Source organism: Artemia franciscana, chromosome 3 (assembly GCF_032884065.1).
Source record: "Artemia franciscana chromosome 3, ASM3288406v1, whole genome shotgun sequence".
Taxonomy (NCBI): Eukaryota; Metazoa; Arthropoda; class Branchiopoda; order Anostraca; family Artemiidae; genus Artemia; species Artemia franciscana.
The window spans coordinates 27,984,525-27,997,294 of record NC_088865.1 but is presented as its reverse complement, the minus strand read 5'-3'; the positions used below and the strand labels follow the sequence as shown (position 1 = coordinate 27,997,294).

The 12,770-nt window shown below is 36.1% G+C and overlaps 1 protein-coding gene across 1 annotated transcript in view; it reads right to left on the bottom strand.

The window, feature by feature from the left end:
- LOC136025110 (nucleolar protein 14-like) overlaps nucleotides 1-12,770 on the bottom strand; it is a 147,476-nt gene that overhangs the window by 34,337 nt on the left and 100,369 nt on the right. The window contains exon 13 of the mRNA XM_065700843.1: nucleotides 2,642-2,776. Coding sequence (XP_065556915.1) covers nucleotides 2,642-2,776 — 135 coding nt within the window. The remainder of the gene's footprint in view (nucleotides 1-2,641; nucleotides 2,777-12,770) is intronic.

The following is a 12,770-nucleotide window of genomic DNA, read 5'->3' as shown; positions in this document are numbered from 1 at the left end:
CTACCGTCGCTTCTGCCCCTCAAAATTTTACTAGAATTCGGCCGTCTAAACTTAAATAAGTTCAGCACAAAAAGATTTTAAGTTAAATGTGCAATAAATGAATGTTGCACAGTTGTACTGATCAGTAATGTCTACAAAATCGCTAGATACAAAATTTAACCCCTGCATTTGGTGAAAGATTATTGTTTGCTTTTACTGTAGCCCTAAAAACATGCATCAACTATGTCAGGAGCAGATGGCTAGTGCATACATTTCCAGGTCTTGGGGGGGGGGGGGCGTGCAAAAACGCAAGAAGCGTTTTACAGTTTTTCATGACGTCAAAATAGGCTTCATAATTTTTAATATTTAATTATTTTTGAAGAAACTGCAACTTAAAAAAATTTTGTGACAATACTATAACCTGGTTTTACCCTCTGTCCAGGGAGTGACGGAGGCGAGCTTCGCTTTGTAAACCCTTTATGCTAGTATTAAACAACAAAAAAAAAACACAATTTTTTTAACCGCAAGCAAGGAGCGACATTATAACTTAAAACGAACAGAAATTACCCCGTATATGAAAGGGGTTGTCCCCTCCATAACGCCTCACTCTTTACGCTAAAGTTCGACTCTGTCACAACTCTACTTTTCAAAACAACAGAAAAAACTTTAGCGTAAAGAGCAAGGCGTTGCGGAGCGGACAACCCCTTTCATATACGGAGTTATTCCTGTTCGTTTTAAGTTTTAATGTCGCTCCTTACTTGCAGTTAAAAAAACTTTTTTTTGTTTAATTTCTGAACGTTTCTGAATTAATATCATGTTTTGTTTTTGGCTCACCGCACATGAATAATTAAAACGAAATTTGCATATTAATTGTTTTTTTTTGCTAAATGGCTTTCTCATAGTTTAGCACGGATGATTTTGATAAGAAAAGGGGTGGGGGAGGAGGCCTAGTTGCCCTCCACTTTTTGGCTACTTAAAAATGCAACTAGTTTTTTTGTATTTTTTTGTTCAAACGTTTTTGTTAGCAATAAACATACGTACCTTACGAATTAACTTACGTAACGAACTTCTATATTTGTGTATTTTTATTACGTACATGAGGGGGTTTGCCCCCTCTTCAATACCTCGGTCTTTACAAAAAAGCTTGAATTTCATCCCGAATCATTAAGAATAACCCCTAAATCACAAAGGCCGTAGAATAAACAGTTGAAATTACTAAAATACTTTAGCGTAAAGAGCAAGGTATTGTGGAGGAGACGTTTTAGGTTTTAATGCTACTCATTACTTCCAGGTGAATTTTTTTTTATTTAGTTTCTTATTGTTTTTTTTTAAATAATGTACGAAAATCCTTCATGGGAATTCTCTTCCCTCATGAAAAATTCCTCTATGGAAGATCCTCCCACGTAACCCCCGACCCACTCCCACCACAACGTGAAAAAGTCCCCCTGAAAACGTCTGTACACTTCATAATAACCATTACTATATGTAAACAATGGTCAAAGTTTGCAACTTGCAGCCCTTCCCCTGGGGACTGTGGGGGATTAAGTCGTCCCCAAAGACATAGTTATTAGGTTTTCGACTAGTCGATATCTCAGAATTTTGATCCGGTGACTTTGGAGGAAAATGTGTGTTGGAGGGGGCCTAGGTGCCCTCCAATTTTTTTGGTCACGTAAAAGGGCACTAGAACTTTTAATTTCCGTTGGAATGAGCCCTCTCGCAACAATCTATGACCACTGGGTCGATACGATCACCACTGGGAAAAAAACAAAACAAAAAAAAACAAAAGCAAAAAGGCTTCTGGCAAAAAAAAGCAAAAACACAAAATTCCGCATTTTTGGAGATAGAAGCTTGAAACCGTAACAGTAAGGTTCTCTGATACGCTGATTTTCGTTAAGATTCCATGACTTTTAGGGGGTGTTTCCCCTTATTCTCTAAAATAAAGCAAATTTTCTCAGCCTCGTAACTTTTGATGCGTAAGACTAAACTTGATGAAACTTATATATTTAAAATCAGTATTAAAATGTGATTCTTTTGATGTGACTATTGATATCAAAATTCCGTTTTTTTTAGTTTCGGTTACTATTGAGCCAGGTCGCTCCTTACTACAGTTCGTTACCACGAACTGTTTGATCATTGTCTGCAAGACACAGAGCTTAAATTCGGGAAGACGTAGGCTCAAATTCCATCACTCAAGTAAAATTTTCGCTCAGCTGAACGTTCTTTTCTGTTGAAATGTCGAATAAATATCTTTTATGTTAATACCTATAATAAAATGGGAGTGCTATTCAGCAATAGAAGGTTTAATCTAGGCTTTGATAAAACGTTGTTTTTTTTTTCTAGATCGGATTGACATAAGGGTTTCAACCTGAATTTTTCACGCTGACAGTGAAATAAAGATCACAAAGTAAATTTTTCAAGTTGACAGCGACAAAAGAGTTTCGACCTGAATTTTGCAAGCTGATTTCTTTTTGTCTGGAAGTTTTAGTAAGAGTAAAGTTGTCATAATTTCTCTATGCTAAACAAAAAAAAAACTTTTAGTTTTAATTGATTAGAATTCCATGCACTAATGTACAAAGGAAGCAAAAGCACAACTACCAGGTGTCTTGACAGTTCAACTGGAGAAATTTGTTAGAACAATAGAAGAAAAATAGCCAAATCCTACCTTTCTTCAAATTTAGGCTCAAATAACTTGAGAATCTTTGGCTTTCTCTCAGGATGAACTAGTCTTTTTCTTGTCACTTTTCCATTTGTTTTTTCTTTAAGATTAGCTATTGATTTTTTAACATCTTCGGGGTACCTACAAGAAGGAAACTGATTTACAATCTCTTTGAAAAGTGATTTACATATTGAAATTCTCTAGAAAAAAAGCTTTGAATTTTAACAAAATTTTAAATGTTTCAAAGCTAACAAAGCGTAAAGATATGAAACAATATTAATTCATTCACGATCTTGAAAGAGTGAAAAATTGGATTTGAAAGTAAAAAATAATCGAAATTAAACTAAAATTCGAACGATTTTGCTTCCATGGAAAGAGGAAAAAATAGTCTTGGACCGAATTCTATCCTAGTATTAAATAGAAAAATTCGTCTTATTTACTGCAATTGGACATGAAGCACTTGTTATCACTAATATAAAATAAATCACACCCTAACAAAAAAGATGAGTAAAAAACTTTATTGACCTAATACCTAAAATATTATTATAGAACAAAAAAAAAAACAACAATAATAACAGAAATACAGTTTTTTTTCCCCGACGAAAATTGTGAGATAACTAATCAATTGAAAATTTTCAGGGAACTTATATAGAAGACTCTTATATCTCGTAAATTCAGTAGGCTGCTGCATTCCGGCATATAATTTTCCAAGGCAATTAGGTGGAATCCAACAAAATGAAGAGCTTGTCTAGCCAAGAGTTTAAGGTATACCTCAGGTAAGAGCTTTTTTCCCATCAATATTGTGTTTTTGTTTTCTTTTTAACACTGAGTTGACTTCAAAAAAAAAAAAAATTGACACTAAAAAGTTGATGCATTGGTCTTTAACAAATGATTTTTTTTTTTATGAGGTTTATTTGCGGTTTTTTCCCTTTTTCTGGTTAGCCTTATTCCTCCCTGATAGTTCGATGTACGAGTAGAATATTTTCTACAAAACTTGATATTTACCAACAAAAGTACAAGTCAAAAAGTATAAAAGCCTTTACTTCAAGCACTGGCCTAATAGCCTACACCTAGGGAGAGTTTAGGGAGAAAACGCTAGTTAGGGAGAGTTTCAAGTCAAAAATCAGAATAAGTATCTTACATGTTTTCCATTCCTTTCTGTATTAAATAAGGGCCAAATTATTTCTGATGTTGCTTACCAGGGTCTAAGAGGAAAGTACCCCCCTCTCAAACATACAACCTTTATCTAGTTCACACAAAATATTCATTTACTGACTTCAATTACTATTTGTTTTTAGTGTTCTCATGCGGAGAGGAGCGGTTATTACTTCTTGCCCTTTCTTTTGGATGCCATTGGGTCAGAAAACAAAAATCAATAGAATCAAGCAGAAACACAAAAATGCGGCTTTGAGAAAATAAGACCCTTTGTTTAATTTGTATTTATAAAAATAAAAACAAGGTTTTTCAAGAGGTCCAACTTATTTATAAGTTTTCGCTTCGCTCCTATAATCCTGTTTGGTACTTCCCGTTCTTTCTACAAAATCTACGAATTCAGCTTTGATTCTATAACTTATTAAATAAAAAAAACAAGTTTTTTTTAACTGAAAGTAAGGAGCGACCTTAAAAAACTGAAAACGAACAGAAATTACTTCATATATGAAAGGGGCTGCTTACTCATCAACGCCCCGCTCTTTACGCTAAAGTTTGACTCTCTCTCAACTCTTTTTTTAAAACAGTAAAAAATTTTAGCGTAAAGAGCGGGCGTTGATGAGGAAGCAGCCCCCTGTCATATACGAAGTAATTGCTGTTCGTTTTAAGTTTTAATGTCGCTCCTTACTTTCAGTAAAAAAAAACTTGTTTTTTTTATTTCATTTCTGAACGTTTTTAAATCAATGCATGTTTTGATTTTGGCTCTCCGCAGAGGAATAATTCAAACGAAATTTGCATATTTATTATTATTTTTTGGCTAAATGGCTTTCTCATAGTCTTGATCGGATTATTCTGAGAAAAAAAGAGCGGGGGAGGAAGCCTAGTTGCCCTCCAATTTTTTGGTTACTTAAAAAGGCAACTAGAACTTTTACGAATGTTTTTATCAGTAAAAGATAACCATAAATTATAAATTAGCTTACGCAACGAACTTTTGTATTCTCATGTTTTTATTACATATACGAGGGGGTTCACCCCCTTTTCAGTACCTCGCTCTTCACACTAAAGCTTAAATTTTGTCGCAATTCATTAAGAATGGCCCCTGAATCACAAAAGCCGTAGAATAAATAATTGAAATTACTACTTACTGTTCGTTTTAAGTTTTAATGCTGCTCCTTACTTCCAGTTGAAAAAACTTTTTCATACTTATTTTGTCATTGTTTTTTTTTTTTAAATGCTAGAGAATCCTGCGCTCCCTTCATGGAAATTTTCTTCCCCCATCACAAATTCCTCGATGGAAAGTTCCCCCAAAATATCCCCCTCTTCTCAACCCCTCCCCCAACCAAAAAATCCACCTGAAAACGTCTGTACACTTCCCAAAAACCATTACTATATGTAAGCACTGGTCAAAGTTTATAACTTGCAGCCCCTCCCACGGGGACTGTGGGGTAGTAAGTCGTCCCCAAAGACATAGTTATAAGGTTTTCCGACTAGGCTGAATAAAATGGGTATCTCAGAATTTTGATCCGTTGACTTTGAGAAAATAATTAGCGTGGGAGGGGGTCTAGGTGCCCTCCAACTTTTTCGGTTACTTAAAAAGGGCACTAGAACTTTTCATTTCCGTTAGAATGAGCCTTCTCGCAACATTCTAGGATCACTGGGTCGATACGACCTAATAGCCTACACCTAGGGAGAGTTTAGGGAGAAAACGCTAGTTAGGGAGAGTTTCAAGTCAAAAATCAGAATAAGTATCTTACATGTTTTCCATTCCTTTCTGTATTAAATAAGGGTCAAATTATTTCTGATGTTGCTTACCAGGGTCTAAGAGGAAAGTATATACAACCTTTATCTAGTTCACACAAAATATTCATTTACTGACTTCAATTACTATTTGTTTTTAGTGTTCTCATGCGGAGAGGAGCGGTTATTACTTCTTGCCCTTTCTTTTGGATGCCATTGGGTCAGAAAACAAAAATCAATAGAATCAAGCAGAAACACAAAAATGCGGCTTTGAGAAAATAAGACCCTTTGTTTAATTTGTATTTATAAAAATAAAAACAAGGTTTTTCAAGAGGTCCAACTTATTTATAAGTTTTCGCTTCGCTCCTATAATCCTGTTTGGTACTTCCCGTTCTTTCTACAAAATCTACGAATTCAGCTTTGATTCTGTAACTTATTAAATAAAAAAAACAAGTTTTTTTTAACTGAAAGTAAGGAGCGACCTTAAAAAACTGAAAACGAACAGAAATTACTTCATATATAAAAGGGGCTGCTTACTCATCAACGCCCCGCTCTTTACGCTAAAGTTTGACTCTCTCTCAACTCTTTTTTTTAAAACAGTAAAAAATTTTAGCGTAAAGAGCGGGCGTTGATGAGGAAGCAGCCCCCTGTCATATACGAAGTAATTGCTGTTCGTTTTAAGTTTTAATGTCGCTCCTTACTTTCAGTAAAAAAAAAACTTGTTTTTTTTATTTCATTTCTGAACGTTTTTAAATCAATGCATGTTTTGATTTTGGCTCTCCGCAGAGGAATAATTCAAACGAAATTTGCATATTTATTATTATTTTTTGGCTAAATGGCTTTCTCATAGTCTTGATCGGATTATTCTGAGAAAAAAAGAGCGGGGGAGGATAGTTATAAGGTTTTCCGACTAGGCTGAATAAAATGGGTATCTCAGAATTTTGATCCGTTGACTTTGAGAAATAATTAGCGTGGGAGGGGGTCTAGGTGCCCTCCAACTTTTTCGGTTACTTAAAAAGGGCACTAGAACTTTTCATTTCCGTTAGAATGAGCCTTCTCGCAACATTCTAGGATCACTGGGTCGATACGATCACCCCAGGAAAAAAAAACAAACAAACAAATAAACACGCGTCCGTGATCTGCCTTCTGGCAAAAAATGCAAAATTCCACATTTTTGTAGATAGGAGCTTGAAACTTCTACAATAGGGTTCTCTGATACTTTGAATCTGATAGTGTGATTTTCGTTAAGATTCTATGACTTTCATGGGATGTTTCTCCCTATTTTCTAAAATAAGGCAAATTTTCTCAGGCTCGTAACTTTTGATGGGTAAGACTAAATTTGATGAAACTTATATATTTAAAATCAGCATTAAAATGCGGTTCTTTTGATGTAGCTAAAGATATCTATTTTTTGGAGTTTTGGTTACTATTGAGCCGGGTCACTCCTTACTACAGTTCGTTACCACGAACTGTTTGATACAATTTAACTCACTTAGAACCGAACTGAAACAATGGATGTTTAATATAATACTATGGACTATTACTACACTCGGGTTAATTTGTTCAAATTCTATCAGCCAATGAACTTATTTATATTGAGCTATATGTAATGGTTTTATTATACATATTACACTTAAAAGCTAAACAAAGAAGCATCCATGAGTAGAGTCGAGGTGGGATTAAAATATTTCAAATCACTACCTTTTATCATAATCTCTCTTTTCTCCCTCATTCTAACTGTGCACTGCTTTCCCTTTATTAGCCAGTTCAAATCTTAGTTAAATTACATAAAAAACTAGGTTTTTTAACTGAAAGTAAGGAGCAACCTTAAAACTTAAAACGAACAGAAATTACTCCGTATATGAAATGGGTTGTCCCCTCCGCAATCCCTAGCTCTTTACGCTAAAGCTTTTAATTGTTTTAAAAAGCAGAATTGTGGCAAAGAGTCAAACTTTAGCGTAAAGAGCGAGGGATTGTGGAGGGGACAACCCATTTCATATACGGAGTAATTTCTGTTCGTTTTAAGTTTTAATGTCGCGCCTTACTTTCAGTTAAAAAAAAACTAGTTTTTTTTTATGTGATTTCTGAACGTTTTTGAATTAATGCATGTTTGATTTTGGCTCTCCACACATAAATTATTAAAATAAAATTTGCATATTAATTCCTTTTCTGGCTAAATGGCTTTCTCTTAGTTTTGATCAGACGATTTTGAGAAATAAGGGATGGGGAAGGAGGCCTAGTTGCCATGCAATTTTTCGGTTACATAAACGGCAACTATAAATTTTAATTTTTAACGAATTTTTTTATTAGTAAAAAATATAAGTAACTTAATAATTAACTTACGTAACAAACTTTTATATTCTTTATTTTTTATTATGTATATGAGGGGGTTTGTACCCTCGTTAATACCTCGTTCTTTACACTAAATCGTAAGTTTTGTCCCAAATCTTTAAGAATGACCCCTGAATCAGAAAGGTCGCAGAATAAATAGCTGAAATTACTAAAAATAATATAGCATAAAGAGCGAGGTACTCCTCCTAAATACCTCGCTCTTTATGCTAAAGTATTTTTAGAACCCCTCATATGCGTAATAATCTCTGTTCGTTTTAAATTTCAATGCTACTCTTTACTTTCAATTGAAAAAACTTTTCCATGTTTATTTTTTCATTGTTTTTTTTATAGTAATTTTAGAAATTCCTGCGCCCTTTTCATTGAATTTCTGTTCCCCCATGACATATCTCTCCAAGGAAAGTTCCTCCCACATACCCTTCTCCCCTCAACCCCACCTCCAAAACCAAAAAAAAACAAGAGCTAAGAGCTCATATGGCACTTGTGACGAAGCAAGAAGAGCTAAGAGCCAATAGATCATATGGTATGAGCTCTAACAAAATTCTATGAATCAATACATTGATTTAAAAAGGAAAATAAGAGGCTTAATGCCGGTCAGGATTTAAAATAAGAGCTCTGAGTCACGATGTCCTTCTAAATATCAAAATTCATTAAGATCCGATCACCCACTCGTAAGTTATAAATACTTATTTTTTTCTAATTTTTCCTCTCCCTTTAGCCCCCCCAGATGGTTGAATCTGGGAAGACGACTTTATCAAGTCAAACTGTGGAGCTCCCTGACACGCCTACCAATTTTCATCGTCCTAGCACGCCCAGAAGCACCAAACTCACCAAATCACTGAACCCCTCCCCCCAACTCCCCCAAAGAGAGCGAATCCAGTACGATTCTGTCAATCACGTATCAAGGACATTTGTTTATTCTATTCACCAAGCTTCATCCCGATTCCTCCACTCCAAGTGTTTTTCCAAGATTTCCCCCTCCAACTCCCCCCAATGTCAAAAGATCTGGTCGGGATTTGAAATAAGAGCTCTGAGACATGAATTCCTTCTAAAAATCAAATTTCATTAAGATCCGATCATCTATTTGTAAGATAAAAATACCAAATAACCAATAAATACCCCAATTTTCACGTTTTCCAAAAATTCCGGTTTCCCCTTCCAACTCCCCCCAATGTCACAGGATCTGGTCGGAATTTAGAATTAGAACTTTAAAGCACAAGATCCTTCTAAATATCAAATTTCATTAAGATCTGGTCACCCTTTCGTAAGTTACAAATACCTCAATTTTCAAAATTACCCCTCCCCCCAATTCCACCAAAGAGAGGACAGATCCGGTCCAGTTATGTCAGTCACGTATCTTAGACAGGTTTCTATTCTTCCCATCCAGTTTCATCCTGATCTCACCGCTTTAAGTATTTTCTAAGATTTCCGGTCCCCCCAACTGCCCTCCCTCCCAATTTCGCTTGATCCGGTTGTGATTTAAAATAAGAGATCTGAGTTACGAGGTCCTTCTAAATATGAAGTTTCATGAAGATCCGATCACTCCTTCGTAAGTTAAAAATACGTCATTTTTTCTTATTTTTCAGAATTAACCCCCCCCCCCCCAAATAGAGAGGATTCATTCATATTATGTAAATCACGTATGTAAGACTTCTGATTATTTTCCCCACGAAGTTTCATCCCGATCCCTCCAATCTAAGCGTTTTCCATGATTTTAGGTTCCCCCATCCCAAACTTCCCCCAATGTCACCAGATCCGGTCAGGATTTAAAATAATTGCTTTGAGACACGATATCCTTCTAAATATCAAATTTCATTGAGATCCGATCACCCGTTCGTAAGTTAAAAATACCTCATTTTTTCAAATTTTTCAGAATTAACCCCTCCCCCAACTACCCCAAAGAGAGCGGATCCGTTCCGTTTATGTCAATCATGTATCCACGACTTGTGCTTATTTTTCCCACCAAGTTTCATCCCGATCCCTCCACTCTATGTGTTTTCCAAGTTTTAGGTTTCCCCCTCCCAACTCCCCCCCCCCCCAATGTCAACAGAACCAGTCGGGTTTAAAATAAGAGCTCTGAGCCATGATATCCTTCTAAATATCAAATTTCATTGAGATCCGATCAGTCGTTCGTAAGTTAAAAATACCTCATTTTTTCTAATTTTTCGGAAATAACCCCCCCCCCCCCAACTACCCCAAAGAGAGCGGATCCGTTCCGTTTATGTCAATCATGTATCTAGGACTTGTGTTTATTTTTCCCACCAAGTTTCATCCCGATCCCTCCATTCTAAGTGTTTTCCAACTTTTAGTTTTCCCACTCCCAACTCCCCCCCAATGTCACCAGGTCCGGTCAAGCTTTAAAATAAGAGCTCTGAGACACGATATCCTTCAATACATCAAATTTCATTGAGATCCGATCACCTGTTCGTAAGTTAAAAATACCTCGTTTTTCCTAATTTTTTCAGAATTACCCCCCCCCCCCAACTACCCCAAAGAGAGCGGATCCGTTCCGATTATGTCAATCATGTATCTGGGACTTGTGCTTATTTTTCCCCATCAAGTTTCATTCCGATCCCTCCACTCTAAGTGTTTTCCAAGATTTTAGGTTTCCCCCCTCAAACGCCCCCCAATGTCATCAGATCCGGTCAAGATTTAAAATAAGAGCTCTAAGACACAATATCATTCCAAACATCAAATTTCATTAAGATCCCATCACCCGCTCATAAGTTAAAAATACTTCATTTTTTCTATTCTTTACGAATTAACCGCCCCCACTCCCCCCAAGATGGTCAAATTGGGAAAACGACTATTTCTAATTTAAGCTGGTCATGTCCCTGATACGCCTGCCAAATTTCATCGTCCTAGCTTACCTGGAAGTGCCTAAAGTAGCAAAACCGGGACCGACGACAGACCGACAGAATCGGCGATTGCTATATGTCACTTGGTTAATACCAAGTGCCATAAAAATCCCCTGAAAACGACTGTACACTTCCCAATAACCATTATTATATGTAAACACTGGTCAAAGTTTGTAACTTACAGCTCCTCCCCAGGGACTGTGGGGGAGTAAGTCATTCCCAAAGACGTAGTTATTATGGTTTTTGACTATGCGGAACAAAATGGCTATCTCAAAATTTCGATCTGTTGACTTTGGAGAAAAAATGAGCGTGGGAGGGGGCCTAGGTGCCCTCCAATTTTTTGGTCACTTAAAAAGGGCACTAGAACTTTTCATTTCCGTTAGAATGAGCCCTCTTGCGACATTCTAGGACAACTTGGTCGATATGATGACCCCCTGGGGAAAAGAAGAAAAAAAAAACAAAACAAACAAATAAACACGCACCCGTGATTTGTCTTCTGGCAAAAAATGCGAAATTCCACATTTTTGTAGATGGGAGCTTGAAATTTTTGCTATAGGGTTCTCTAATACGCTAAATGCGATGGTGCGATTTTCGTTAAGATTCTGCTACTTTTAAGGGGTGTTTTCCCCTATTTTCTAAAATAAGGCAAATTTTTTCAGGCTCGTAACTTTTGATGACAAAGACTAAATTTGAAGAAACTTATATATTTAAAATCAGCATGAAAATCTGATTCTTTTAATGTATATTTTAGCATCAAAATTCCGTTTTTTAGAGTTTCGTTTACTATTGAGCCGGGTCGCTCCTTACTACAGTTCGTTACCACGAACTTTTTGATACTTACTCCGCATTTTCCCATTTCAATCACGATTAAACATAAATCTACACCTACTACAACTAATGACTCATCGGAGAGCCAAGACATCTGATGCTAAAAAGCTCTTTTACACCTTGCCTGTTCGGGGCTTCACTTTTAATCTCTTCCGTGAGGCTCCAGGTACCTTTAAATCCTTCTTACCTATTTGAAGACATCTGAAGTTCGTTTTATCTTAATAAGATTACTTAAAAGAACAGGTTTTTGAAATCTATGACACTTCCTTACAAAACATGATGACAGTATCCTAACCTTTCTTTCATTATAGCCTCAGTGGGACCTAACCACATGTTTCCTATAGCTTATTATTATATATACGAAGTCGGACAAGAGGATATTCAAAACTGTTTTTAGGCAATTCTTGTGGAAAACATCTTACATCTTTTATTTAACTTTGCAAGGCATCGACACTGCAAAACCCTGAAAGACAAGTTTCACTGCATTGAGTATCCTAACCTTATTTCTAAGACTTATATTTTTATTTTTACAGATTTTCTTTTCTTTTTTTTACAGGAGAACAAATCATGCACCTTGGATATTCTACCTTGAAAATTTTCAACGTAGCTACCATTATTACTAACAATGCTACCTAGGTAGATTAAGTGGAAACATTCACCGGGTCTATTTTCTCTATACCTCAAACAACCTATTATCTCAATTTAATCAAAATTTAAGCGACTTGTCTTACCATTAGTTTTCAAACCAACCGTCACGTCCAGTCTTACTACACTCCCGAAAACTCAACAGTCTTATTAACAGTTTCACTTAGCATACCCGTTCCCTCTGAGTAATCTAAGCCTATGCGATTTATACCAACTGATATCATATCAGTGGTAGCCTTTCCTGCGTTACTTATGACCAAATCCGTTAACAAGAAATGCCTAAAAGTGAGATAAAACCCCCTCTTTTCTTAGCTATTGATTTCATTTAGAGCCAACTACAGACCCAACTTCCTACCTATGCCACTCCAATATTGCTTTTAACCACAGCTTAATTCAATTAAATTCAATTTATTAATATAAGAAACTCCTATCTTGCCCATGAGAAGTTTTTGGTAGAGAGCTCTGAACTTAGCGCCTCCTCCAAGCCCGCGCTCCAACGCGTAGATCGTACAACAACACCATAGGCGGGAACACAATTTTTTTTTTTTGCAAACACAGCTTAGATACCA